This window comes from Falco cherrug, chromosome 3 (assembly GCF_023634085.1).
Source record: "Falco cherrug isolate bFalChe1 chromosome 3, bFalChe1.pri, whole genome shotgun sequence".
NCBI classification, from domain to species: Eukaryota; Metazoa; Chordata; class Aves; order Falconiformes; family Falconidae; genus Falco; species Falco cherrug.
Window position 1 is genome coordinate 27,137,788 of NC_073699.1, and position 25,962 is coordinate 27,163,749.

At 35.2% G+C, this 25,962-nt stretch overlaps 1 protein-coding gene across 3 annotated transcripts in view; it reads right to left on the reverse strand.

Annotated features, from left to right (window-relative positions):
• Window positions 1-25,962, reverse strand: part of ZFPM2 (zinc finger protein, FOG family member 2) — a 321,611-nt gene that overhangs the window by 247,702 nt on the left and 47,947 nt on the right. For 2 of the 3 annotated variants that reach the window (XM_027800247.2, XM_027800144.2), the window contains exon 2: window positions 9,618-9,776. The exons of the other annotated variant lie outside the window; for it this stretch is intronic. In XM_027800247.2, coding sequence (XP_027656048.1) covers window positions 9,618-9,776 — 159 coding nt within the window. The remainder of the gene's footprint in view (window positions 1-9,617; window positions 9,777-25,962) is intronic. 3 annotated transcript variants of the gene reach the window in all.

Here is a 25,962-nt window from a genome sequence, read left to right on the forward strand (position 1 = left end):
TTAAAGGATTCTATGTATGTATTTCACAAGTCAAAGTCTCTGATTTTAATGGCAATGCAAGTTTTCAGCAGATATAAAATATTCTGAGTATAAAATACATTTAAACAATGCAAAAAATATCTTTAAATAAGCTTTTGGTATGGAAATAAAATTCTGATAATAAAGATACTAAATAAATTGGGAGGGATGTTTCCATACCTTGCCATATTTGGCATCTGCTGTGAGGACAAGGTAAACAACTACAGTGGCTACTATGCCATGCAAATGAGTTTATTTTATAGCCTTGGCAGGACAGAGACACAGAGAAAGAGATCTGGTGCTACCACTACCAGACTCTGTTATTTCTTCATCTGATGTACATCAGAAATAATTTCTGTCAAGTCCACCAATGTCAACTGAGGCACCCTACCCTACAAATACAGTAAGTCTCAGCAAAGTCTGGCCTCAGGTGATTGATTTTCAAACATACCTGAAAAAAACCAGCACTTGTACACGTTGATCCACTGCACTTTATTTCAAATTATATTAATCATCTCAATACTTTGCTTCTTTGCAAGCAATTATTGTTTTCTTTCATGCTGATTAACAATCATAATTTCTCCTGGGATAAATCTCATTTGAAATAACTGTATGTTTCTTGTTGCCCTTAGCACTCTTAAAATTATTTATCCAGCAAATGTCAGAAATAACACACTGTTTCTTATCTTAACTTTTAGGAAAGGTCTATGAATAACCATATGTCACTGAGTACCTACGTGTGTACAAGCTGTTAACTCTCCAAAATAACAGTATGGAAACTATTTTGGTTCGTATTAAAATCAGTACTTTGTTTAATGAAATGACATCTTGACACAATGACATTTCAGCATAGTGATCACGTTAAAAACCAGTGTCAATTATTTCTAACCATTTCAGCTACAGCACTTTTCTCCTGGGATAAGACAGTGCTGTGCAGCAAGTTCAGCTAGACTGAGTCTGGCCTTCCTCTTTCTCTAAATGTTTGATATGTTCTCATTATCACACTGTTTGCTTTTGAAGTTCTTTCAAGACAAGGATCACTCATTCAAATGTATTTCCTGCAGAACAGTGAAAGTGTTCTCTAAATCTTATCCCAGACTTTCTTTCTATTAATGATTTTTACATCATCCTAATTTTTAGGGAGCAACTCTTGTGGCACCAGTACTACACAGATATACTGGCTACCCAAAAGCTTCTACAGATTTAAAGGAAAAAAAGAAAAACGTCTTGCATCTTTTCAATCTTTTCCAATTAAAACCTCAAATACAAGAGCTCTAAAAGACATACTCAAGCACCAACATTGGGTTCAAAATTACATAGCTCTAGGCACTTGATTAGAAAAGCAGCAGCTGCACATTTTAAAAGGTATTTAGATGCCCCAAACAAAGACTGTTGCTTAGTATAATTTTCAAAAATAATTTGAATGGAAATCAACAACCCATGAGATTCTGAAACACCTTCCAGTGGAAAAGAGAGATGACTTCAGAGACACTCTAGCAAGTTTCAAGCTCTAAATTGGAACACCCTTATGCAAGTTCACATTTTGTTCATATCCTGTTTTCGTGTGATTTCCACACACTGCTACAAAGCAAGCAGCAATATATAGCTATTCTTACAAAGCAAAATTTTAATTTACCTTTTTGTAAACAGTTTGATGCTTTTATTAGAAATAATCAACACTCCAAGTACTTTAATATCCAAAGCAGCTGATTCCCTGTCATTGGAGGTATGCTTCTACATACCTGCTATATTATACATGGTTTCAAAAACAGTCTAGACTTCTATCAGTCAAACCCAAGAAAAAGACTTAGTAGTCATAAATAAAGGCTTCATTTTCTCTTATCCAGCAGCATCTATCCAGCAATATCTGTCTTATCAATATTTATCCAACAATGCCATAAATGTGGTATTTGCTTCATTTATTTTTTCTGATCCATTGAGAGTTAAATTATGGCCAATATCCCCACTGCTGACATATAGTACACAGCCTGTGAGCAGCTCCACTTTTTGGACCCAGTTTGACAATCATTTTTCAGCGACTGCCTCAGAACTTTTCAAAAGTATTCAGAATGTTTGTGTCAAGAACACCAAATTAGATGAAAAAAGGCAAAATAGACCTTCATTATTAACAAAATCAGTAACAGATGTGTAGTATGTATGAACTAAGAACACGTGGTGAAATTTGTCATGTATGCATTTCCTATTTTAAAGAAGATTACCCTTATTAATTTGCAATTCATTTTATGTCAAATTTGAGCTCAAATTTAAGTCAATCCAAGTTCAAGTTTCGTGACTTTCTAGAAAGGGGACATTACACTACTTGTTGTAACAAAATAATCCCTTTCCTCATAGCTGTGATAGAATTCACAATTTCATTGTTCTTAAGAAAACCAAAATGTGCTGACTGAAAAGGCTGGAGTTGCTTTGATAAACTGCTTAAAGCTGAATAAGCTGTTTAAGTGTTTCTCTCACTTTATAATTCTATACGGTTAAAATAATGTTTTATATTTGGATCAATGTATTTACTTCTTGAAACATAGCTTGCTAGTTTCTTTTTGAGATACATTTTCCTGTTTGATGACCAATTATTTAATTTCTTGATTAAAAGAAGGGCTTTCTAGTCTAACTTAGGTAAGATTTTTATCTCGCTACCATTGATGTTAATACTGGCATGGATTTCAGTTGGACTGAAAATATCGCCCAAGACGTTTACATACGGGATGATAGAAATCAGTATAGGATACACAATCCTGCACTTGTTATTCTGGAAGCCTTTCCATGCTCTCAAGATAATTGTGAAAAAATTCACCCCAGCCTTTTCAGGTATCTCCTTTCTCTTCTAGCAAGAAAACAGGTGGTCCTCTGAGCTTCAGTACCAGGAAAAAATTGGAAAGCATGAGTGGTAAAGCAGAAAGCAAATGCTGATATTTGGAAGAAAAGGGTCTTCTGCCAGGATCCAACCTAATTATGACTTAGCACCCTTTGAAGGTTATTATCAGAGAACCCCTTCCTTCCTTTGTCCATTTTCAGCATCTGACAAAAAGTACAGAAGATGTACAGGATTCAGCTGTTTCAGCTGAATGAGATACAGATAAATGTATGGGAACTCTCATTCTGAGCACGAGAATGCAACACAAGACAGGTTCACAAAGATGCACACAATTCAGTAAGAGGTAACTACTGTGTTTTTGGAAGGAGTAGCACTGTGAGTTCTTATGCAGATTCTTATTATCCTAGGAGATGAAAATACATCAACCCACGTACATGCTCTCTCCTGTCTCTGCCTACAAAAAGAATTAACATGTCTTTCATTTACTCAGAAAGTCTACATAAAGAAAACATAATGTATTAAATTATTTTTTTAAAAAAATAAAGGAATATGAGTTCCAGAACAGAAGTATTGCCAGGGAAAGATAATGTCAAGCGCAGGGAGGGGGGGTGTCTGGTGCCAAGCAAAGCCGAGGGCTGTGCAATCACCTCTATCAGTGCTCTATCAGTGTCTACACTCCAGCCAAATCCAGAGAAAACAAGGAGTCAAAGATTCAGGTCAATAAGCTTATAGGCGATTTGCACAAACAGCTCCTCCAGCAAGGTAAAAAACAAAGTCATATTGGCTTTTCTTTTTTATTCCTTCTCTTTGAACTCCCTGGTCCAAACACACCCTGGAAATGTCAGTGTTATATGCAAGAATTTAAAGAGCTGAGCTTCTTAATCCCGTTAAGAAATAAGAACAAAGTTGCCTGTAAAGATCTCCTTATTGAGCTCAAAGTGATTATGGTATAGCTGCCTTATGCTGATCCTGCTTCCACTTGCTATAGCAAAAGAGATAGAAATTTGTAATGAAATCCATTACTGAAAAGGAAAGAAACATTATTGATTAAAAGGTTTCTGGTTAAAAAAAAAAAGAAGGTATAAATCTACTTTTTGAACCAGAAACAGAAAATAGCAAGCATATTGTTAGTCATTACGTGCCTAACATGAAAGAAGCAAAGAATATTTACACAGATGCACACAGGCATACACACACAAAGTCATACTCCAGAGGAAAAAGGGACACAGAAATCATTTTCAGGGTGTTAAGAGTTTGGCTGGTATTATAGATGGTAACATGATAGCTTTGCACATGAAGTATGAAGGGAAAGATTAATACACAGAAGAATTTAGCTTTGTATATGCTTTTTCTTATATGGAGAATCACACTGCAGCTGCTTCCCTGAATCTCAAGCCTGGCTGCACAATCAGGTCACATGGTTTAACATAACAAATTCCAGTCCTAAGCTAGTCTGCCAGGCTAGTGACAAAATACTGCACATGAGCAGAAAACTTGGATCAGGTTCTGAACTCATTGCCTCCTGCCCCAGCAGAATATAAGAATATGGCAGAAGGTACACACTCAGTATGCAGAAGCCCATATATTCCCTGAGTTCTATTGTTGCTGACTTAGAACTGTATATGAGTTTCAGAACCACTGGCTTCCCCTTATCCCCCTCTCCTTCCACAAATAAAGATAAGGAATGTATTGGGAACTGCAAACACACATCAACACTCTGATTTGCTACAGGCATACGTAGCAGTTTGTGCTACAGATCCTAAAAGCACTGCATCATGAAACAGTCAATCTTCATCACACCTTATGTCTCTATCCCCTGTATCTTCCTATGTCACCAACTGAAACACAAGCTTTGCTGTGGGAAACACAAGCTATTTGCTTTCCAATCTGCCACCATTTGGTTAAGGCCACTGAATCTTCCACTGAGGACTGGTGCCAGTGCTGCCTTGGAATGGAGTAATTACTGGAAGCCTACAGCATAAGGAACAAGCACAATAGCCATGCTACAAGCAAAGAACAGGAGAATTCAAAAAAATTGTCCTGGTAAGCATGGCAGCAAGAAATGGATATGTCTTCTTCAATTATCAGATATGTACATTCCTCCGTTTGCCTCTTCTGGAAACAGTCTCACATTCTCTCTCTCGATTATAATCCTTCCTCCATTTTCTTCTCTTGCCTCTTCTCTAAACACAGCTACTTAACTATCTACTAATCTCAAGTGATGTCTCATTGCTCAAGATAACTTTTCCTTTGAAAGTTAATCCCTCATTGAACAATTCTGCTAAGAAGGTCACAAAGAACTGTAATTTGTTTAGCCAGTTCCCTCCCTTACGAAGTAGGCAAGGCTCCTATTCTCCTTGCTGTTTAGAGAGAGGAAGAGGTCTCACCTCCATATGAAGATGCCAAACCTTCTAAGTAACAGAAAATTATTCTGGTTTTATTTTCCTGTGGGTATCTAGGCAGTATGACAGCAATCAGAGACTAAAAAGCCAATGATAAACTATTTCACAGCCCAAATGAACTTTTGCTTCTCATCCCATCACCTCCCACTTCTTGGCTTTTGTATCATCCTGCTTTTTGTGTCTCCTTCTTGTATCTGCCCTCCTGCTTTTATTAGCCCCATCACACCTCCAGCTCACTTCTTGTCTCTGATAGCATCACCTTATTTTCTTATTCTTACCTATAAAAGACAAAAGTTAATCTGTATGTACTCCCCTAGGTTCCATAGCAGGCTTTCAGCCATCTAGTCTATCACTCTTCTGCATGGGAGACAGGCTACTTTCTCCTTATTCAGGCTATCTAAGTAATGGCACTTAACTAATAAATCTTCTAGATCTGAATCTAATTTGAATTAATCTTAATCTGGTACAGACTCTGATTCCAGTTACCCCCTATGTGAACACTAAAAAAAAATCTTTGGCAACGAAGGTTCCAGACTAATACAGACTTTGCGTAAACAGCATCATCAGATATCTTCTTTACCTGCAGTGTGGAAATTCGTAGTAACTAAGCTACAAACTGACAAAATGCAATGCATTATCACCAAGGCTACCTCCTACCTCATTTTTTCTTTCTACTGTAAAGACTGAGACCAGTACAGCTTTGTAGTGGAAGAACACTATAACTGTGTTGTTATTATTGCTGTTTCCAAAATATTCCCTTTCCCCTAATCTCTGTCATAATTGCAAACAAATCAAACTTCTGCCATCGATTCCCAGGCTCTTCTAAAATACTCATTCTTGGATGGGAAACTTCATCCAAAAGGTTAAAAATTCACAGTTGCAAGCTTAAACCCATCCCTGATAAACAGCAGATTGCTAATTTCCATTTTTGCTTTTAATATTTACATGGTTAAACGATTGTTCACTTCTTCACTTTTGAGTGTACATGAAGACTACACAGGAATAATTATTCACATGTAGCAAAGTTAATTGTGGTTTTGTGGTGTTGCAAAAGTGGGGGGAAAGGCAGAATTTTCCAGATTCTTTGTTGTAAAAGCCATTAATGAGCAAAAGAAGGGAAAAATAATAGCCAAAAGTCATAATTTTGAAAACAGAGAAGTTGTAAAATGACATGCAGCTCCATCAATGTGATTAATTTGCTTCACACTTTGCAGAGACTTTTGCCTTTGCCTTCTAATTCTGGCAACTATTCTGCTGAATCAATCTCACAAACCCAAATTAATAAGGTGGGAATGACAAGTATGGCTTTATAAAGGTTAGCTGTTTGCAATTTAGACAGTAAGAGACTGCTCTTTGCTTATAATACAATCAGGCATATTTTGACAGGAAAATCTCTTCAGTCAAAAAGCCAAAGTTATCAAGTTGTGAACCTCTACGTCCTCTACTTCCATTCACTTGAATGAATTGTGAGTTCGGTAAATTTTTGCCTTCAGTGCCCAGTTCGCATAGTTACAAGACTCTGGTTTTTAGGTGATGCCTGATTTACATAACTGGGGAAGTATGAAAAACACCATGAGTGAAGCCTCACAAACACCTCCTCCCCAACAGTTGTGCTGTTTGTTGCCCACGTCTCTTAATTCCTTCAAGAACCCCAACTACTCATTTGTCCTCTTGTTCTGGGTAAGCTAGGAAAAAAACCCAGGGGAAGGAAATGGGGAGTCAGGACAGATGAATATTTATATCCAATACATTCCCCTTACTTTCTAGAACCTTTAATGGTCCATGTTAGGAAGAGGAGAAGGTAGAGACAACATAAAGAATTCCTATGCCAATTCTGGTATTTTCTGGGAAAAGGAAACATGTTGCATGAGAATACACAGATCTACACTTATTTTTCCCCTCCTTTGGAGATATCTGTGGTTTACAAGCTGCCAATACTGTCAAAGAGAGAAAAAAATAATCAGAAAGTCAGGCCCTTAAAACAGAAATCAGAATGCATTTGTTTGCTCTCTAACCTATTTGGTACATATTTAATTTTTAAGCTTTTATCCATGATGTTAACCAAAAATATTTTTACAAAAACCAAAAGCATATTTCTCATACCATCTTTTAATTTCAATACTGAAAACCACAAAGCAAAAGAAGGGTTATGAATGATTAAAAGATTCATGACAAAAATCATGAGAATTAGCCTCACTTTTAGCATTTATTGTATAATACAGTCACAAACCCTTTCACTAAGAAAAGGGCACAAAAGGCATTTATTTCCTTTCCAGATTAGTTTTGTCTTCTTTGGTTTTATCCTCAGAAAAAAAAAAAAACCATACGTGGCCTCATGCTAACGCTTCAGAAGTGACACTGAAGAAGGAGGACATTCAAAAGAAGTTGAGACATTAATAAAAAACAATGTATTTCTGGTCTTCTAGTCTCCCATTCCATCCTTTTCCAGGGATATTCTCAACTTACTTCAAAGTGGGACTTTCTGTCACACAGCCTCAGCTGGAAGTAGATTAGGGGTTTTATGTGCCCCTTCATCCTCAGAAATTTCCTTTTCAACTTTTCTTCTGCAGCAGTTGCAGTGGACAGGTTTAAGAATCTCTAATAACTACAACATACTTGGAAAAAAGAACTGCTGGGGAGTCAAAAGTATTCAGCTTGAAGAATCAGCAGATGCCCTTAATAAAACATATGATAATCAAGATTCAGATTTAAATGTATTCCAATTTAATTCCTTATCTTGTTTAATGTAATGGCCTGGATTCAGTGTTTTCCCTGAAAAATGTGTTCATTAAAGGGAAGTGACAAGATAACTTGAAATTCAACATGACTTTGCAATATTGATTGCTATAAACAAACAAAAATAATCATGTATTTTCCCAATTTTTGCCCAGAACAGTAGTATTTCTATTGGTGGGCCCTGGAAAAGCAGCAAGACGTACAGAGAAATAACTAAATAAAACTGGTATGAACTGATAGTGGTGCATAGTCTTCCGTTGCTGACAGAAGGAACTCAAGAGACACTAGTATAACAATTATGCAAATACTGGTTTAAATAATTATTTAGTAATGCCAGTAACAGGAACAGTACTTTTTTTCAGCTAAGGAACATGGTGTCTGAGATGCATATGAAGAAGTCAACGCACAGTAACTGTAGGATTTGTTTACAGAACAGTTATAATAGCACTTAACTCCCCCTGTTTGTAAAGCATTTCCATTCATAATCCGGTGTCTCTTCTTTCATAGTAAGATTTATAGCAGCTAAACTCTAAACTACTGACTAGACTGTTTTGATAATTTATGATGGCTTACTAAGTATCAAGAACCTGTAGCGCAAAAAGTACATAATTTTTTCAAAAGTTTGTAAGCTACGTAGAGGACATTTAGAAAATACATTTTCATGCCTTCCCCACTGATGACTGGACACTGTAGGAAAGACTAATATTCTGTAGTCGTAACATCTGAGCCTTCAAATGGATTTATTCTACTTCATCCATGACAGATGAAAGTAATACAAAAACAGGAGCATATCAAGCTATCATGAGAAAAGGTATGTCAATTTCTGGGAAAGAACAGATAGACAGTGAAATCATCGATATCCAAATGCCTGAGAGGGATGTGGACTAATAGAAGAACATCACCACAACAACTCCAGCTATTTGATAGGCATCCTTACCTGCAGAAGACAAACAATAAAGCAATCAAGTGGAAATCTGGCAGGAAGAAGATTAAATCAATGTTCTAAATAACAGTACACGATAGTGCATTTTTTCTGTCAGCTGAATGGGAAACAGCACAACCTTGCAGATTGAACACTGGGTAAGGGCTAAGAATGAATTGGTGTGGCTTACGCTAAGATACCTCTATCTTCAATAATTTGCAAGTAATGAATGCATCAAAAAGGCATCTGCAACTTTAAAAGTTATCCTTTCAGAAATCAGTCACTAGTTTTCTACCATGCATAATCAGTTCTATAATAAGCTCTATTTTAATCCTAGAATCTACAGACACAATCTGTTTTTCTAGCAATGTTTCCTAGGCAAAGAAGTGATGAACAGACATGCTGCATTGCTAGCTTTGGATCTGATAATAATTGACTTCTGAGGCCTGTTCTCTACAGTTAAATATGTAGAAAGTAACATTCTTGGAGGACCACATTAAAGGCAAGATGATTCACCTCCCTGAGAAGTACATCTTCCAACACATTTAAATATTAATTTACCAGACTTAACTCCGCAAGGAACTCATTTTCCTATTTTCAAACTCCTATATTAATAGGACATTTTGTATATTTTAAACCAAAAAACCTTTATGACCAATTGGACACAGATTGTCCAGTATCCCCTCAAGAGGTAGGCTACAATGTTTACCTTTATTACAAAAGTACTCCACTTCTTCACAGCTCAGATTTTCAGGCTCAAACTCTGCAGAAAAGCTTTCCTCCAATGGAAAGTCTTCTTTTGAGATAGTATCATTTTCCTCAGACAGGCACTCTTCTTCTTCATCCTCAATGGCATCCTCAAGGGGCCCTTTAAAAAGAATCAGGAACACTGTGGCAAAACCATCTAACAGGACAACATGAAATAAAACCTTAGTGAACTTACAATTGGAGGCCTTTAGCTAGATTTTCCTTCCACAGCTGTGTTCAGCATTTATTAGAATTGGACAAATAACATTTTATGGAAATCAAAATTGAAAGTGACTGTTTTCCTGATGACTTCAAATCAGAATATGCAGTGTTATTAATAATACGTATTAATAATACTCGCACATAGGGTTTTTTTCATTATTCATCAGGCTCTAGTATTAAATGCAATTAAACAGTTTTAACAATGGAAATCAAAGCTATATTTGTAAAACCATGTAAACAGTGAAGAGCCTTCTCTTGTTTGTTAGTTATTGGTTTTTGATGCTGAAGTACAGTACTTACTTAATAGGTTCCCTTTACAGGCTTCATTTCTCGAATTAACAGCACTGACAACAGTGAATTACTACAAAGGTGCTGACAATGTAAACTTCAGCTTATTCTGCTATTTTGCTTCAACCAGCACCTGATGTGTCCATGATCATTCATTTGCTAGACTCTCTTTTTAATAGACTCCCAGTCAATAGATGGGACTCGGACAGACTATCACTTCATTTCACAAAGGCCAAACAACCATCATGGTAAACTACTAGCCGAGGGCTAGAGAAACATAAGCCAGTTACAGAAACAGGGCACGAGTCTGAATTTGAAATGGCAGCCTGAGGTCTTTGATTCTTCTTCTAGTCAGCTAGACATACTATTGCTTAAGATCCTCTTCAAGAGCCAGTGCCTGACAGATCTATAATAAGTAACACTTAGGTTACCAATTGGAATGTACTCAAAAATTAAAATTTCTTCTTTCTTATATACATACTCTTCACAATCATTGGTTAATAGCAACTATTTGCTAAAGACATCTCTTGTGCAGGTGTAGAATTTTATCCTAGATTTAAATAGAGATTTGAAATAACTGAACATATTTTAATTTAACTAAGATTTTATTAAATGTCAGTACGTTTCAAAATCCATCTTAAGACTGGATTTCAAAAGAGAGATTTCATTATACATGGTTGAGGCTTGGAAAAAATTACATATTTCACTCTCCAATGAAAGCACAGCCTCATTTATAATTGACTGAGTATTTCTTCCTCAAAATGAAAGCTAGCTAGGTAATGAAAAAAAAATGTAATTTGTATTTATATGATAGTTTTCCAGTATTAAACGCACTATTCCTATATAATCTATCATGCTGAGATACAATACATAAATGATTCTGTTGCATTCAATGAAAAGGAAGGGATAAATTTTTAAAAGAAATCAAATATTGACTACACTCTAATTTTATGCAATTTATTATGAACCGGTGACTACCTACATTTATTAAAACAGCAAAATTCACTTTAGTCTAGGTTGTATAATTCTTTTTTCAGAGGAATGTGATGGTTACTTTTATTGAAATTGATTGAGATTCCCAACTGGGACTCCATAAATTAATATAGGTTACTATCTTTCATGGAAATATGACTTTTTGTGCCAGCTGAGAAATCTGACCAAATGAACCCACTTTTGTGGACTCATACTCACCAACAGTAGCTGTCATTCAACAATATATCTCCTAAAATAAGGGGCTATTATTATGGCTGAAGAAATAAAGATTCTCACTATCAAAGTATCCATTACTGTTAATTGCACCTTCTAGCCATGCTGGGAAAAAATCCAGCAACTGCATATGCACAGGGAATGAAGAATGGATATTGCACTGTACGGAACAGAGAACAAAGCACTAGCACACACTGGAGCAGTGCACTGCAGCTAAACACGGGCAGTTTGGGCACCTTACGTGTGTCCAGTTTCATGGCAGAAATGAAAGCACAGGGATTCTGCACAAACTATCAACAAATACCTTTCAGATTGCATAATATTATTGATATATGGCATTGTCTGTTAAGTCATTAATTGGTGTATACTCCTGGTAACATCTGGATAAATAAGAAGGAAAAGACAATCAAACCAAAAATATGCTATTTTAGGGAAATGTGAATTTCTGCCATTATAAAGATGGATAAATACCATCTTTTACATAACTTCAAAAGCAGCCATATGCCTTTAATAAATTTTCCAATTATTTTAAATCTGGGGGAAGAAAATGGAAACTTCAGCCAACATTTCAGTGACATTTGATTTCATGCTGAATGGTTGGCTCTTTGTTATTTGACTTTTTCAATAAGCATCTTGCAAAATACAGCAAAGGCAATATACCTGCAAGTAATCCAACTGACATGTGTCCATGACATTTAGGTCTGTTTCTAGATGTTAAACTGGTTTGTTTGATCAGGTCACTAGTACATAATCATCAAGCTAATAATCACCGTATGTTAATTAAGAAAAGAAGTGCAGTTTGTATGCTTTCATTTGCAGCAGTCATGGAAATACACACCTTATAATTTCCATTGACGCTGTTTCCAAGAAGCTGGAAGAAAAACAATGTATGCACCAGCTCCACAGTGCAGGTTCAAACACCTGTCATTTTGTGGGTTGGGACTCTATTTTCTAAACAAATCTCAGGCTAACATTCCCGACAAATGCATCCATAGATACATCTTATGTATGAACAGGTATGTAACGTTTCCTAAAGTTACATGTCCCAGCATTCAAAAACGTACATGTAAACATCATCGCATCCAAACGAGATCAGAGGTATGCATGCAGCTACCCAAGGTTTTGCTTTGCATATGTCAACCCACATATAATAAACAGTGATGTTTATCTAGTCGCATATGGGCACACATCAGAGCTTTACGTAACAGTTCACCTCAGAGGTTGACATCAGACATTGCACTGCAAAAACCAGCATGACTTTTGTTGAAATAGAGGGATCAGTGCATAAATATTTTTCTAGATTTCAGCCTGCTTCTTCCTTGTCTAATTAACCCATCTGCAACCTGATCCTTTGGACAAAAACTTTTATTCACGTTGAGTCATCTTTTATTTTTTAAGTGTTCATGTACATTCAGCTCATGCCCAGAGCTATAAACTGCTAACTTTAACTGATAACTTTAAGAGTAAGGCATTGTTCAACATGAGTAAGACCAGCCCACAAGAATAACAGCAAAATTAAGTATTTCTTGTTTATTAGTTTCACTTGAACTGAAATGTTGATGCTTGATTTCTGTGGCTATTTTCAGTTATCACTCAAACATAGAATGGGTTAAAGAAAACAGTAAACTCAAAGGCCACTACCTAGTAAGTATAAACAGATTAAAATTTCTACTCTTGTCTATTCCATCTAATTCCTTATGCATAAATAAACAATGAATAAATATAAAATTTCAGAATCTCACAACAAAGATTGTGTGGAATTACATACTCTTTTTTAATGCAAACAATTAAACTCTGCAGGCTTATGTTCACCTAATTTGCCCACGTGCTTCCAACATTTTACTGGTATCAGTAAACCAAGTCAGATAGAAAACTAACAATTTATCTGGTTCAAAAATTTATATGTTGGTTTTCAAAGTTTACTAGCTCTCTTATCTAGGCAATAAACCAAACAGCATCTACTCAACTTCTTCCCTGATTTAAAATACTTAAAAATGCAGAGTCACATAGACAAAAATAAATGTCTTTAAAAATAACAGTTTCAACTGTTTTCTCCTATAGTGCTTTTGTTTCCCAGTTGTTATTATGTTGATATATTACTTCAACAATCCAAATGCCGCTTAATCAGTTACTTTAGTACTATACTTTGTCCATTCCTTTTAAATTGTTGATTTAATTTAATATTACTACACCAAATACTTTTACCAATCATGTTATTAAGCACCTATGGCACAACACACACTGTGTCTGCTTTTATTTCAACTGGAACATGGTCAAATCCCACCTCTGTTCTACTGAAAAATCCTTTTCAATAACTGCTGATTAAGTGTGACTTCACAAGCAACAACTATCATAATGGCACACCAATGCAAATCCAAATAATTCCTACTACTGAAATTCATCTATCACAGTGATCTGGCAGTAAACAACTCTGAGATATGATTAGTATCTAAAATAAAACAGTAAAATTTAAAACTGAAATTGTTTAAGAATTTAGTTGAAAAGTTGATTCCAAAGACAGTCTACAGGTTTGTTTTCTCATTTCAACAATTCTTTTCCTATTAGCACTTTGAAAAAAAATGGGACGTAATCTAAGGAGAGGTGATTTTGATATGCTTCAGATTAGCTAGATACATGATAAACAGTGAAGAATTCCCAAATGCACTAGGAAAAAACTCAATTTCTAATCTTAAATGGAGGTACTGAAGGCAAATGAAGTCTCCATTACTTCATTCTAGATTTTGCATGAAGCCCTGAAAAAACTATTTCCTTTATAAAACAAGCAAATACTTGTGTTGTACACAATATAGGAGATTTTGAGGGGGTTGGTAGTTTACTTATTCACTTGGTGCTTTATTTCATGAATATTTATTGATATGATTATGAATCTCAAATATTTTTTCAAATAACATAAATAAACAAGAATTAGTAGAAAACAGTACAATTAGTGACAGCAATGAAGGAGTCAATGTGGCAGAAACCTGCATGGCTTAGTGGACACAGTTGGCCACTTTGAAAAATCACTACATATAATTTGATACAAATAACAATATCTACTGAGAAGAGGCTGATGAGTGAGTTGCATGTGCCTTCATGGAGAAAATTACTTGTGATTGAGGCCACTTGGCAGCGCAGTGTGGGGAAATCTGAACTGTGCTCCCTAATTTGTACCACATTTACAGACACTCAGGCACATAGTTTTTAGGACTATTAATGTGTTAAATGCTAAATAAATAAAAATCTTTCTTAAATAGTAATATACTTCAATATAAATGCAAACATATACATACAAACACACAAAGTTAGCTAGCTAAGTGGCAATCTTTACACAATGAGTAACAGATGCTACCTCAACACTTGAAAGGATAGGCCATGTTTAGCAAAACAAAACAAAACCAACACTGCAAGAATTTTAATAACATGGGAAAGTGTGAGAATGAACCAGTAACGAAGGGTTTGCATACACTTAACAAAAGATGCTTTTGCTACAAACATTCCTCTGGACATAAATTTTATAATCTGACCCCTTGAGCATGCTAGTCCTGATACATCAATGCATGGCTCCAGTGTTATGGTATTATAACTCTAATGAAATAATTGAAACTCAGTAACATTAAACTGGGTAAGTTCTGTAATAATCTCTCATACTCAAATTCATCAGACTTATCCCTAAATGAAACCACTTAAATGCATGCTCAAATTAAACACATGCTTATAGGCTTTCCTGTCCAGTGCTCTGTGCTTAAAATGCATGTATCCTACAGTGGTAAAGTATCATTGAAATAATTATCTCATGAAAATGTTAAGTGGTTAGCTTCCTTCCCACCTACCAATATTCTCTTACATTCCCAGAGCCGCAACATAAATCAGTGCTCTTAACAAATTAAGAATGCTTCAGAAAGCCTACAATACTTGACAGCGAGTGGCTGGGGAGAGGTTAATGAGTATAATTAGTAGTAGTAGCATTAAATAATAACAACTCTGATAAATCAGAGAGGCCTGAAATTCACTGGATCAACATCATGCATTTTGCACGTTTTGTGGGATTCATCCAGTATTTCCTAGGAACACAGGCTACCACACAGAGATTATCCTTACCTTATGGTAAAACCTTGGTATGTGATACTCTGATTACAAACAGAGGGAAAAGCTTCAAAAAAATCAATACACTGGTGTCCTGTTTCAACAAGAACATTTTCTTCTAAATACAAATGATTACATAAGAAAACCAGCAGCCAAACACTTCACATTAATTCACATCATAAGGAACTTTTTTTCCCTAAAAATTGTCAGGAACACTAAAAACATAAAAGATGGTTCAATTTATTTCATTTAAATATGGCAGTGGGAGTGAAGACACTACATGGTATTTCAGAGTTCACTTCCTCTGGGAAGATTTCTATACAAAACTTCTTAGCTACTCCTTCAGCCTTGCAGTTAATGCAAAGGAGTGGTTGTTTCCAACACTGTGCTTTAACAACAGCCTGGAAACAAGTAACAGTGATCTGAATAGCCCCAACAGAAACAATCCAGCTTCTCTTTTTGAGGAAGAAATGTTTACAAGACATTACCAAAAATATACACCCAAGCGCCTTGCTGGAGATGTGACTTTCTGTTGGGTTTTGCAGAATTTTTTTTAAGTGTCCAGGCTCAAATATTTTAGAGCCTGTATGTTCAACCAGGGTGAAGACATGGACTGATAAGATAGGGGACATGAATATATGCTGTAGCAATCAGGATAAATTTTCACTTTCTGCCAAGCACTGACGGCCAGATACTGTTCAGTCACTGAGACCTTAAATATTCCCCTGAGAAGAAGAACCTCCAAGCAGAGGTATCTAGATGAATCACAGAAATGCAAGTACACAACAAGTCTGCCACTAATGTCATAGATAGTAATCAAGGAAAATGGTAGAAGTTTTCCTACTGAACTAGTTGCTCCAACTACCCCAACAACTTGACCTTGTGACTGTCCACGCTACCTCCCTCTCTTGGCTTTTAGTTAATGGTGATCCCAACTTTCGGGTTTCATTTAAAAAATGTTGCCTTTCCCTTCCTCCCCGTGAGAACTGCAAATAGTTTAATGACATAATTCCATGAGAATAGAGAGAAAAGGCCAAGAGAGGTGTCTAAATACTCTTCTATTAGACAGTAGATGGCAATACCTAACCTTGACAAACTGACTGCTGCAGGAAAAACTTTAAAATTAAGCATGCTATTGGCAGTAGTGCAAACTGGGAAATCAGTTTAGGAAAACAACAAAGTCAATACTTGTCAGACAAACCACTCCCACTTTTACTGAATTGCTTCCCTCTTCAGTCCATTGAGTTTTCTATTTAGCTTAACGAAGTTATTTCTGTAGTGCCTGTTAACATCTTTACAGCTATACTCAAGACACGCAGTGCTACCCATACACATTGAACCTCTCCAGTTTGTTATGTAAATTAGCTGAACTTCAAAAGTTTTGTCCAGATTGGAAGATTGCACCAATTTGTGAGCAACTCCTTACATCTTCATTGTCACACCTGAGCAGAACAAACCATTTCTCACTTCTGGACAGGGAGAAATTTTATGACCATGATTTAACAACCAACATAATAGAAAAAAGGAATACAAAAGGGCTGTTCTTTGGACTATAAATCCATACCAACCTGACGTAATTGAGCTTAACAGCAAGAATGAAAGTATATTTCTGTGGCAAAAAAAAAAAAAAAAAAAAGAAAAAAAGAAAAAAAGAAAAAAAAAAAGAGTTATTTTAAAGCATGTAAGCTCTTCCTACAGTCACTCACTTTTAACATAAGTTGCATCAGGGGATCTGGTAGGAAGGAAACATTTTTATTAATTTTCCCCTTATCTGTAAGAAGAATGCTGATTATTTTTTTTTTTTTTTCATTTACGTTCCTTGCCTGCAGGTAGCAGACCAAGAAAATCATATAGCAGAAATTTTTCCTTTTGATTAATTTCTTTCCATGTGTTATGTTATTTCTTATATATAATTGATTTCAGGTTTTGCTTGTAGCTGTACATCTTTTTTATATCTGTACCTACTGCCTTCCTTCAATCAAGAAAGTTGAAGGAAATTACCTGAATTTTGTTAAGTTTATTAAAAAAAGAGCTCTGTGAATATTTAAATTGAGTTTTGAAATGCTAATACAAGAAAGATATTAGAGAATTTTAATAGTAGGTTCAATTTGACCCACAGACTATTGTAGAAAGGGTCAAATTTTATTCAAATTATTTCTTTATAGCAAAAAATATGAACCCTTTGATTTTATAAAAGTAGATTAATATTCTTCACTGCTAGGTCTTCTGGCACTTTGGTGCATGACAGCATTAACTGTGCTTGTATATAAACTTTTCAAAGACCTTTAAATGTTCCAGTAATTTGGAATTTCACTTTCATTTATCCTCTTGTCTTCTTTTCTCTTACCATTATCCAAGAGGCCACAACTAAACTGGCAGTGCCTATAGTCAGCCTGCTCTCAGAGCCAGGGCCAGAACATTTCTAATCAATAAAAGTGAAATGATGAAAAGTGACCATTCAAAACATGGTTAGGAAGACATTAATTTCAAAAATAGTATGCAAGTGTACCAGTAAAGCCAAAGTTTTAGGTTTCATTTGCATGGGAAAAAAAGGAAAAAGATGTGCACAGAGCATGAGCTGAAAGACCCTTGCAGTTAAATATCAGACCTCAGTTTTCAAGTAGGAGCTCATGTCAAAATAGACATTTACTCCTCCAGCACCCTTACCCATAAGAGTCACAGCAACTCTTTTACTGGTAGGGCTCTATTTTCCAAGGTGCACCTTGTTTGGTTCACAGAAGTCAGAAAGGACATATCGTGCAGATGAATCTGAGGGTTTATTGATTATACTTCCACATGAACACGGAGAGAATACAAAAAAAAAAAAAAAAATGGCAAATGGTGTGTGGTACTGTTATTACACAATGTAATAAAGGCAGAACTAATCATAAAAGATCATACTCATTTAACAAATGATGAGTATGATGTTTTGCCCAATAACTGAAATTGTTTTGAAATATGAGTGTTATGAAGGCACTCATATAATCTTCCTCTCCTCAAATCTTCCCACCTGCTGGCAGTCCAAGTGTTGCCATACTATAAAACCGTCAAGGTAGAAAACTTTCTGTGTGTGTTTCTAAATGACATACGGAACAAACTTTTTTTGTTGTGTTTTGGGGTTTTTTTGTTTGTTTGGTTGGGGTTTTTTGTGGTTTGTTTTTTTGTTTTGTTTTTTTTTTTTTTTTAAGATGCAGTGCACACAGTAACAGTACAGATTTATTAGTTGGAACTTCATTCTGGAATTCTTACTTTCAGGAACAAAGGTCAGTGGGATTTTTAATAGTTACTTCCTTGGTACTGTGATACCAACGTGACTGCAAAACTGGTAGCAGTAAAGGCTATGAATTCAGAGGCATCATAATTGATCCCATGCCACTGTACAAAAATAATACCTACAAAGTGTGTTTCAATACAATAAAGAATGAAACAGAAGGTTATCTGGATCTTCTAGAAGTAGCAACGTTGTTCTGTCTTCTGACAGAAAGTGATAGTTGAAGTTTTATCTTGGGAAGAGCTTTTTAAAAAAGTATTAATTATGATGTATTTATATAATTTAGGAAAATAACAGAAATATCTGTATCTGTTCTTACTCCAGGGTAAAGTGAGAAATTGAAATATAGAAAGTGATCTAAACTAGAAAAAAAAGGGGAAGAGGTTTTTTGCATCAGTAAGTCACCTACTGCACAGTCACTGATCCTGATTCAGCTGCTATTTCTCTTCCTGAAAACACAAGTAAAATAGCCCATTAGGCCCAAACTTTAAAATTTGCTCAACACCTATACATGTTAGGAGAACTGTATCACATCTTTCAGCAAGTTATGGGCTTCTGTCCACGATTTTTTAATAAGCTTTTGGGAGTATCCTTCTAAAGACCTTTTCATGTCCTTGGGAAGCCAGGTCTTTGCTCCCAATGATCCCTCACCCAAGCAGACACACAACCTGCTTCAGTCCTTTTGTGTGTCTCACCAGTTACTCTTGCCAGATTTAACAGGAAAACTTGAGACAACAGGTGATGAATACCTTGTTTCAATTAAATGTGCACTTAGACTACTTTCCTATGTCTACTTTTGCTTAATCCATGCAATGTCAACAAGAGAAATTTACAAGGCCTGTCTTAATGGCTAAAAAAAATTGTGTTTTTTACCATACAGTGTTAATGCACCTGAGCTAGGATTGAAACACAAGGTGTCAGTGACACAAATTTGGGGAAGTCAATCTCTAGGGAGTTTACCTCACAGCAAAACTGAAATTGCTTTTGTCTACTGTTTTCACTTAAGCAATTTGTGTGTTTAAGTGTCCCAATTTGAAACATTTTGACATCCTCAAGATCTAAACATTCAGTGAAGAGCACTGAAAGCATTGAAGAGTGCGTGTTTAGAGGCTATGGATGGACAGTAAGTTGCATAAGATTTTTATTAAATTTTTCTTTCTGTGTACAATAATTATGGTGGCATTGGCACTTTTTTTATTATTATTAAGAACAATCATTGTACTATTACATTAGAAAGCAAGAAAATAGAAATATTCACCAAAAAACACCCAACCCAAACAAACCCAAATCTTTAACTAATTTCCCACACAAAAGATTTGAAAGAGAAGTTGATTCCAGTTGAAACTAGATTTTGGAAGCTATTAACAAGTGCTAAGTAGGACAAGAGTAACTTTATAAACTGTACCCACTAAATGTTCTGGCCTGTTCCTCTTCCTACTGTCCCATCTTGAATGGATCTGTGATGCTTGTAGATAACCTTCTACAACAGGAATAATTTTGCAATGGTAGTATATCAGTTATTTTCTTAAATGTATCAAAGTGAACAAGGTAAATTTCCTGCTTGCTCATATAGAAATATTATCCCTGATGCATTTTTCCCTGGATTATGATATATTTTATAGGTTTTAAGCCCATCAATTATTTCTAGCTGATTTCTATCTGCTAACTTTTACAAAACAGTTTTTGAAACTACTGGCAATCTAATTTGAAATACTGGCAATGTAATTTGCCCCATGAAATATGGTTAACACTGATGCGAACAAACATCATCCAGCTCCAGTGGATTGTTTCAGGTAGGTAAGTATGAAAATAATGTTTAAATTTACAAGCTTAAAAAGAAAAAAGAAATTAAAGAAAGCATTGCTTGTATAAGAGGGCTTCTTAATGCTCTGTCTTTCATTAAAATTATAGGTATCTATATAATAAAAATGCAAATACGTGATGCTTCATATATATATGACAAGTGTCATTGATTTTTATATCCATACAAGTGTATAAAAAAGAAAAATGTATGAGATATCTAGACCTTTTTTTTTTTTTAACATATGTTCATAATGTTTTCTACAGGTAAAGTATTCTAAGATTTGATATTCACCTCTCCAATAAAGGAAACTGCCTCCTCTTGCATCTTACAACCAATAAAGCATATGAAAATTAAAGTTGGAGTTTTAGGAACATATTCAGACTCCCTTGCTATTTTGTTTTACTCCTGTAGCGTTTTTTTTTTTTTTAACTCAAACTAAGAAAGTAAGGAATAGACAGATCCACACCAGCCACTCAACATCTGTCAAATACCTATGGCATGCTGCTCCAAACAGTACCGTGAAATCCTCCGAGGATTCAGGATCCTGAAATTTTCAGTGAATGCTTTCCTTCAGACGTAGCATATCATGATACTGGTAAGCAACAGAGGCTTCTTTGCACATCCTAATCTCACCAGTCAGGATCTCAAACTTGTAGGTAGCACACTGCCTTGTTTCTCAGGAAGCCTTCCTCTAAAGTCTATCATCTCTGCCAAGTACTACTTCAGTGAAACAGTTTCAAACACCATACCCCAAACAAGATGCATTTTATCTTGCATGTGGCCAAGTCATGCTCAGAGCATAAAGCTTTTCAAGAGTAATGATGACAGCAAAAGTTCAGTCTCTACCTCCAGCTCCAACACAGCCCTTACTCTAAACACTGAACAACTCTGGCAATCACATGAGCAGTGAGTGACATATACTGGTCTTTGCTAATCACTGTTCTCACTTACCTGCTGGAGGGAAAAATGTGATGCAAGTGGGAGCACTTTGAAGCCACTAATGATGCTGCTGCAGTGTATTTAATGGCCAGCATGTTAGCTACGATGAAAGAGGAACCTCACATCAAGTACATTAAGGGATCAGAGGAATACATACTCATTACTCACTGTAATTTTACATCCCCAGTTTCAAGACAAAATACATTTTTCTCACACAGCAAAGACACCCTATACTCCTATAGAAAATTAAGGGGTCTTTTTTCTTCTGTTTATTTAATATTTTCTATTTTTGTATGTCGCTGCAGATTATTCCTGTTCATCTTTTGTTTCTAGCTGCATTTCCTCAGATGGAAACTTGTCTCTCATCTCTGTATGCCATCATGCAATTAAATCCAAAAAGCAGAAAAAAGGATTCTGGACTTTTTAGGTCCAGAAATCAGCAGTGAACTCATGACTTCTCTCACAGGTTCCTATTTCTCTTCAAAATTATTGTTGCTCCCCTCCTCCCCCCCATCTTTTCTACTACAAGCAAAACAGAGAATACTGAAGAAAAAAGAGCCCCTGAAAGACAGTCCAAATTTGATCTCTAATAACATGATCACAGCTACAGAGTTTGTATGTAGAATTCAGTGTCAGTTTGGGTTAAACCTCAATAAAAAATAAGCACACCTAAACTGATCCATAACACAATGACACAGTTAAAGAAAAAACTTAAAACCACAACAGGTGATATACATGGAAAAAACAGCATGCTTAAAGTAACTGGTAGTTCTAAAGTAATAGCAAAGGAAAGTTGAGATATTAGCAATCAGCTAAACCACAAACTTCATGACCTTTGTATATAGCAGATGCATGCTAGAATGAATGGTAATTTAGCTTAGTGAGATTCATATAATTTGACAAATATAACAAAACACCTGCTTCACAGTATGCAAGAGCTATAGAATTATGCAATGAGTTACTTATATTCTTAGAGCCTTGCATTTGAAATAACTACAGGGGATTCCTTATTCTTAATACCATAATGGAGTTTACCAATATGCAGAACAAAACTGAAGCGTCTCAAATTGGAACGAAATCTTTAGATCAGATTGTAAGAGAAATGAACAGTATGTATTTTTAATAGAAATCAAATAATCTGAAAAAAAGTCAGGTGGAATAAAATACAGTATTTAGCCACAACAAGCCAAAAATTGAGCACAATGTCCCTTGAGTGTAAAGCAATCACAACCTCAGGGTCTACTGCAAAGGAATATTACCACATAGTTTCTTTTTATTCAGATGTCACTTTGCCCACTAGAATGTATCTATGATTAGTTACAATAATAACAATTGCTGTAGTTTCTGTGATGCACCATAAGGACAAAATGTATTTTGTTTTGGGGTTTGTTTTTTTTTTAATATCTTCAAAGAATAACAGCATTACAGCATTTGTTGTGTTAACTGAAAATATAATGGACTACGAATCTGTGTTTCATCAGCACGTACATCTTACAATCACCGTGAAAAAAACCTGACTTTCATTATCACAATTTGAGAACATGTAATACAAGCATACCATAGTCTAGGTCACATACACAACAGGATTTGTTGAAAAATAACATTTATATGTCATTTGCAGTTATGTATCCTTATACATAGAGGTATATAAACCCAAAAATGCAAATAAGTAAAATATAACTTTTAAAATAAACTAGAAATGCATGTTACAAATATGCTTGATTTCTTTAATATCCCTGCTCACTTTCTTACTACTTTAATTTGATTCCTCACTGGTAGAAATTGCAAGGATGCACAAAATACATTGCTTTTTCCCTAGAGCTGCCATAACCTGCTGGTTTTCTGAGTTAATCACTAATTAATAATTTGAGAACACAAAGTCATTATGTCATTTCCAGACAATGAGCTTTTAAATGGTGCATGTTATGTCCTAGCCTTTTCAGTAAGAAAAGAAGTTTTTTTTTCCTCTGGAAACCAGATGGCTGGTAAGTGTTATTATGAGGCTATGTAAATCTCAAAGCAATAAGCATCAAATCAAAACAAGAATTCATTCTCCTCTCCTCTTATCATGATTGTTTTGCTGAACCAACTTGTGGAATAATAAAACTCCTACAAATTAGGCCACTGGATGTTCTGGCAACAATTGGTTGATAACCCATCTTCTCTTTCTTTTTCATAGCAAACAGGAGTTCTGAAAACATTTTTCACCTATACTTTCAACCTTCCTAATACCTTGTTCTACATGCCAAACTTAAATGAGGAAATCATACTCCAGGCTGAGTCATCTCAGTAAACTTACTCACTTGAAAAGTTTACTGGCTCCACTACTATTACAATTTGATTATCAGAATATCCTTGTGTGGCTTATGTTTTGCTTTTAGTTTGGCCAAGGTTATTCCATATTAGGAAAGAAAACAAGAAAATTATTTTGTTATTTTCTCTCACTTAAGTAGTAAACACCTGCACCTTCATGACAGTGCCAGTTTCACCCTACAAATAAATCTCCACACTTCAAAAACAGTTCAACTACTACAGCTTTGTCGCTCTGCCGTGCTCTATTTTAAAAAACGTGCAGATTACTCTACATAATCTTAAATTGCTAGGTTTGCCCCAAAAAAACCTGAGAAACTACATTCCAAATATTGATTTCCAAAGGAAATTAGCTTCTAAATATTTAGAATTATCTTAACTGACAAAACATACATTTTAAAAAACTTTCTGTGGAGCTAAATATTTTGAAAAGGTCTGGTATTGGAAGAAACTGAAAAAAAAATGGATTAGAATGTCATTCTGTATGTTTTAGTCCTATTTTTCATTATTGTTTTTATGGTTTTTTTCAATGACACACTCACTACTATTAGATTTTAGTATTGAATTTTATAATTTTGAATTTTAAATCCTTATACATGGTATTTAATACTTACGGAAAAATCCCAGTATTCCTACATCATAATGTTTCCTGCTTGTATTAACATGTTAAAAATAAAACATTTCTAGTTACTATCAGATTGTGTCATTTTATGATGTTAATAAGAGCAATGACAATTATGTCACTGGTTTATCATGAAATAGTGTCAAAATATGACTAAACTAATCCACAAAATAAATTTAAACTCTTTTCCCCAACAGACTTCTCGTCAAATATAATTCCCCTTAATGAAAAAAATCTTATTTGCCAAAATATTTTTCCGGTAAATAACTGCCCCTGTTTAAAATTCCCTGCCATAGCTACTAACATATCTGTCTGATCTAAGTGACCCTGTCTGAGCAGGGGGGTTGACAAGATGACCTCCAGAGGTACTTTCCAACCTCAACTGTTTTGTGATTCTGTAATAATGTCAGGAGATGTTGCACATTTTCTTGCACTATCTCAGCAAGAGCCAAACTCTCACTTAAAGGTGAAAAAAAAATTAAAAAAAATAAATTCTCTAATTCCTCCAAAACTTTCAAATAAAGCACAAATGTTCTAGTGAGATTTTAATTACACAGAGGCCATTTGTAGCACTGAGGCAACAGTTCCAGCAGAGAATGCAATCAACACTGCCTGTATTTGGGCTCTGGAAGGTTTGACTGTACATTAGACACGTTCTTCACCCTATCTTTCCTTCAGTTTTACACTGTAAGTGCATTTCTTCTGTCTGCTGGTGTTCTACTTTAAGCCTATGAAAATTTCACTGACACTCTTCAGGATGTGACGTTCTTCATATGTTCATAAGCACATCCCTAGAAAGGCAAAGCTCAATGTATATACATGTTGCAAGTTAAATTTACTGTGAACTAAGTTACCTATAAATGTGGCTCCTGCACACTGTGTGACTGCTAAAATGCAAGCTTGAACCTCTTTTTGTAATAAAGGTAGTCATAGTTTTTGTAATAAAATATTCACAGCACCTGTTCAACTTTGAAAGTATAACATTTAGAGGTTTAGTATGTTTAATAATCACACAAGATCCACTGCAGTATTTGGTTTAGTGTTGCATATAGTATTCATAAAAGAATAATGTTTAGTTAACTGAATTTGGTACCACTGAACTGAGCCTGTAGGAAGGCCAATTATACCATGCCAGTGCTGACCTGGAAACACAGAACTGATCCTCAGATATTGTTAACATACTTCGCCCATTTCAGTTTTAACAATCAAGAGCTGCATTTACACAACTTCCTTAAAACAATCATTCCTTAATGGAAAAAAGTCATTATAGTGTTTTGACTAATGTTTAACGAAAAGTTCCTTTGCAGTTTCAATCTATTCCTCTTCATTATAAGTCCTCTAAAGATACTATATTTTTTAGATGTTTATACCTTCAGATACTAACAGCCTTTTGTCATGACCCATTAAATTAACTTTTTACTAAAAGGCAAGTGTTCTTAGAATTTAATCTTTCTCACATACTACAGTCTAAGAGTTACTCAGATATCTCACTGCTTGATCCTTTGAGCACCCTTCTCTTTTCTTTTTTCTTACATCTTCTGGTACTAAGATGAATAGAAATG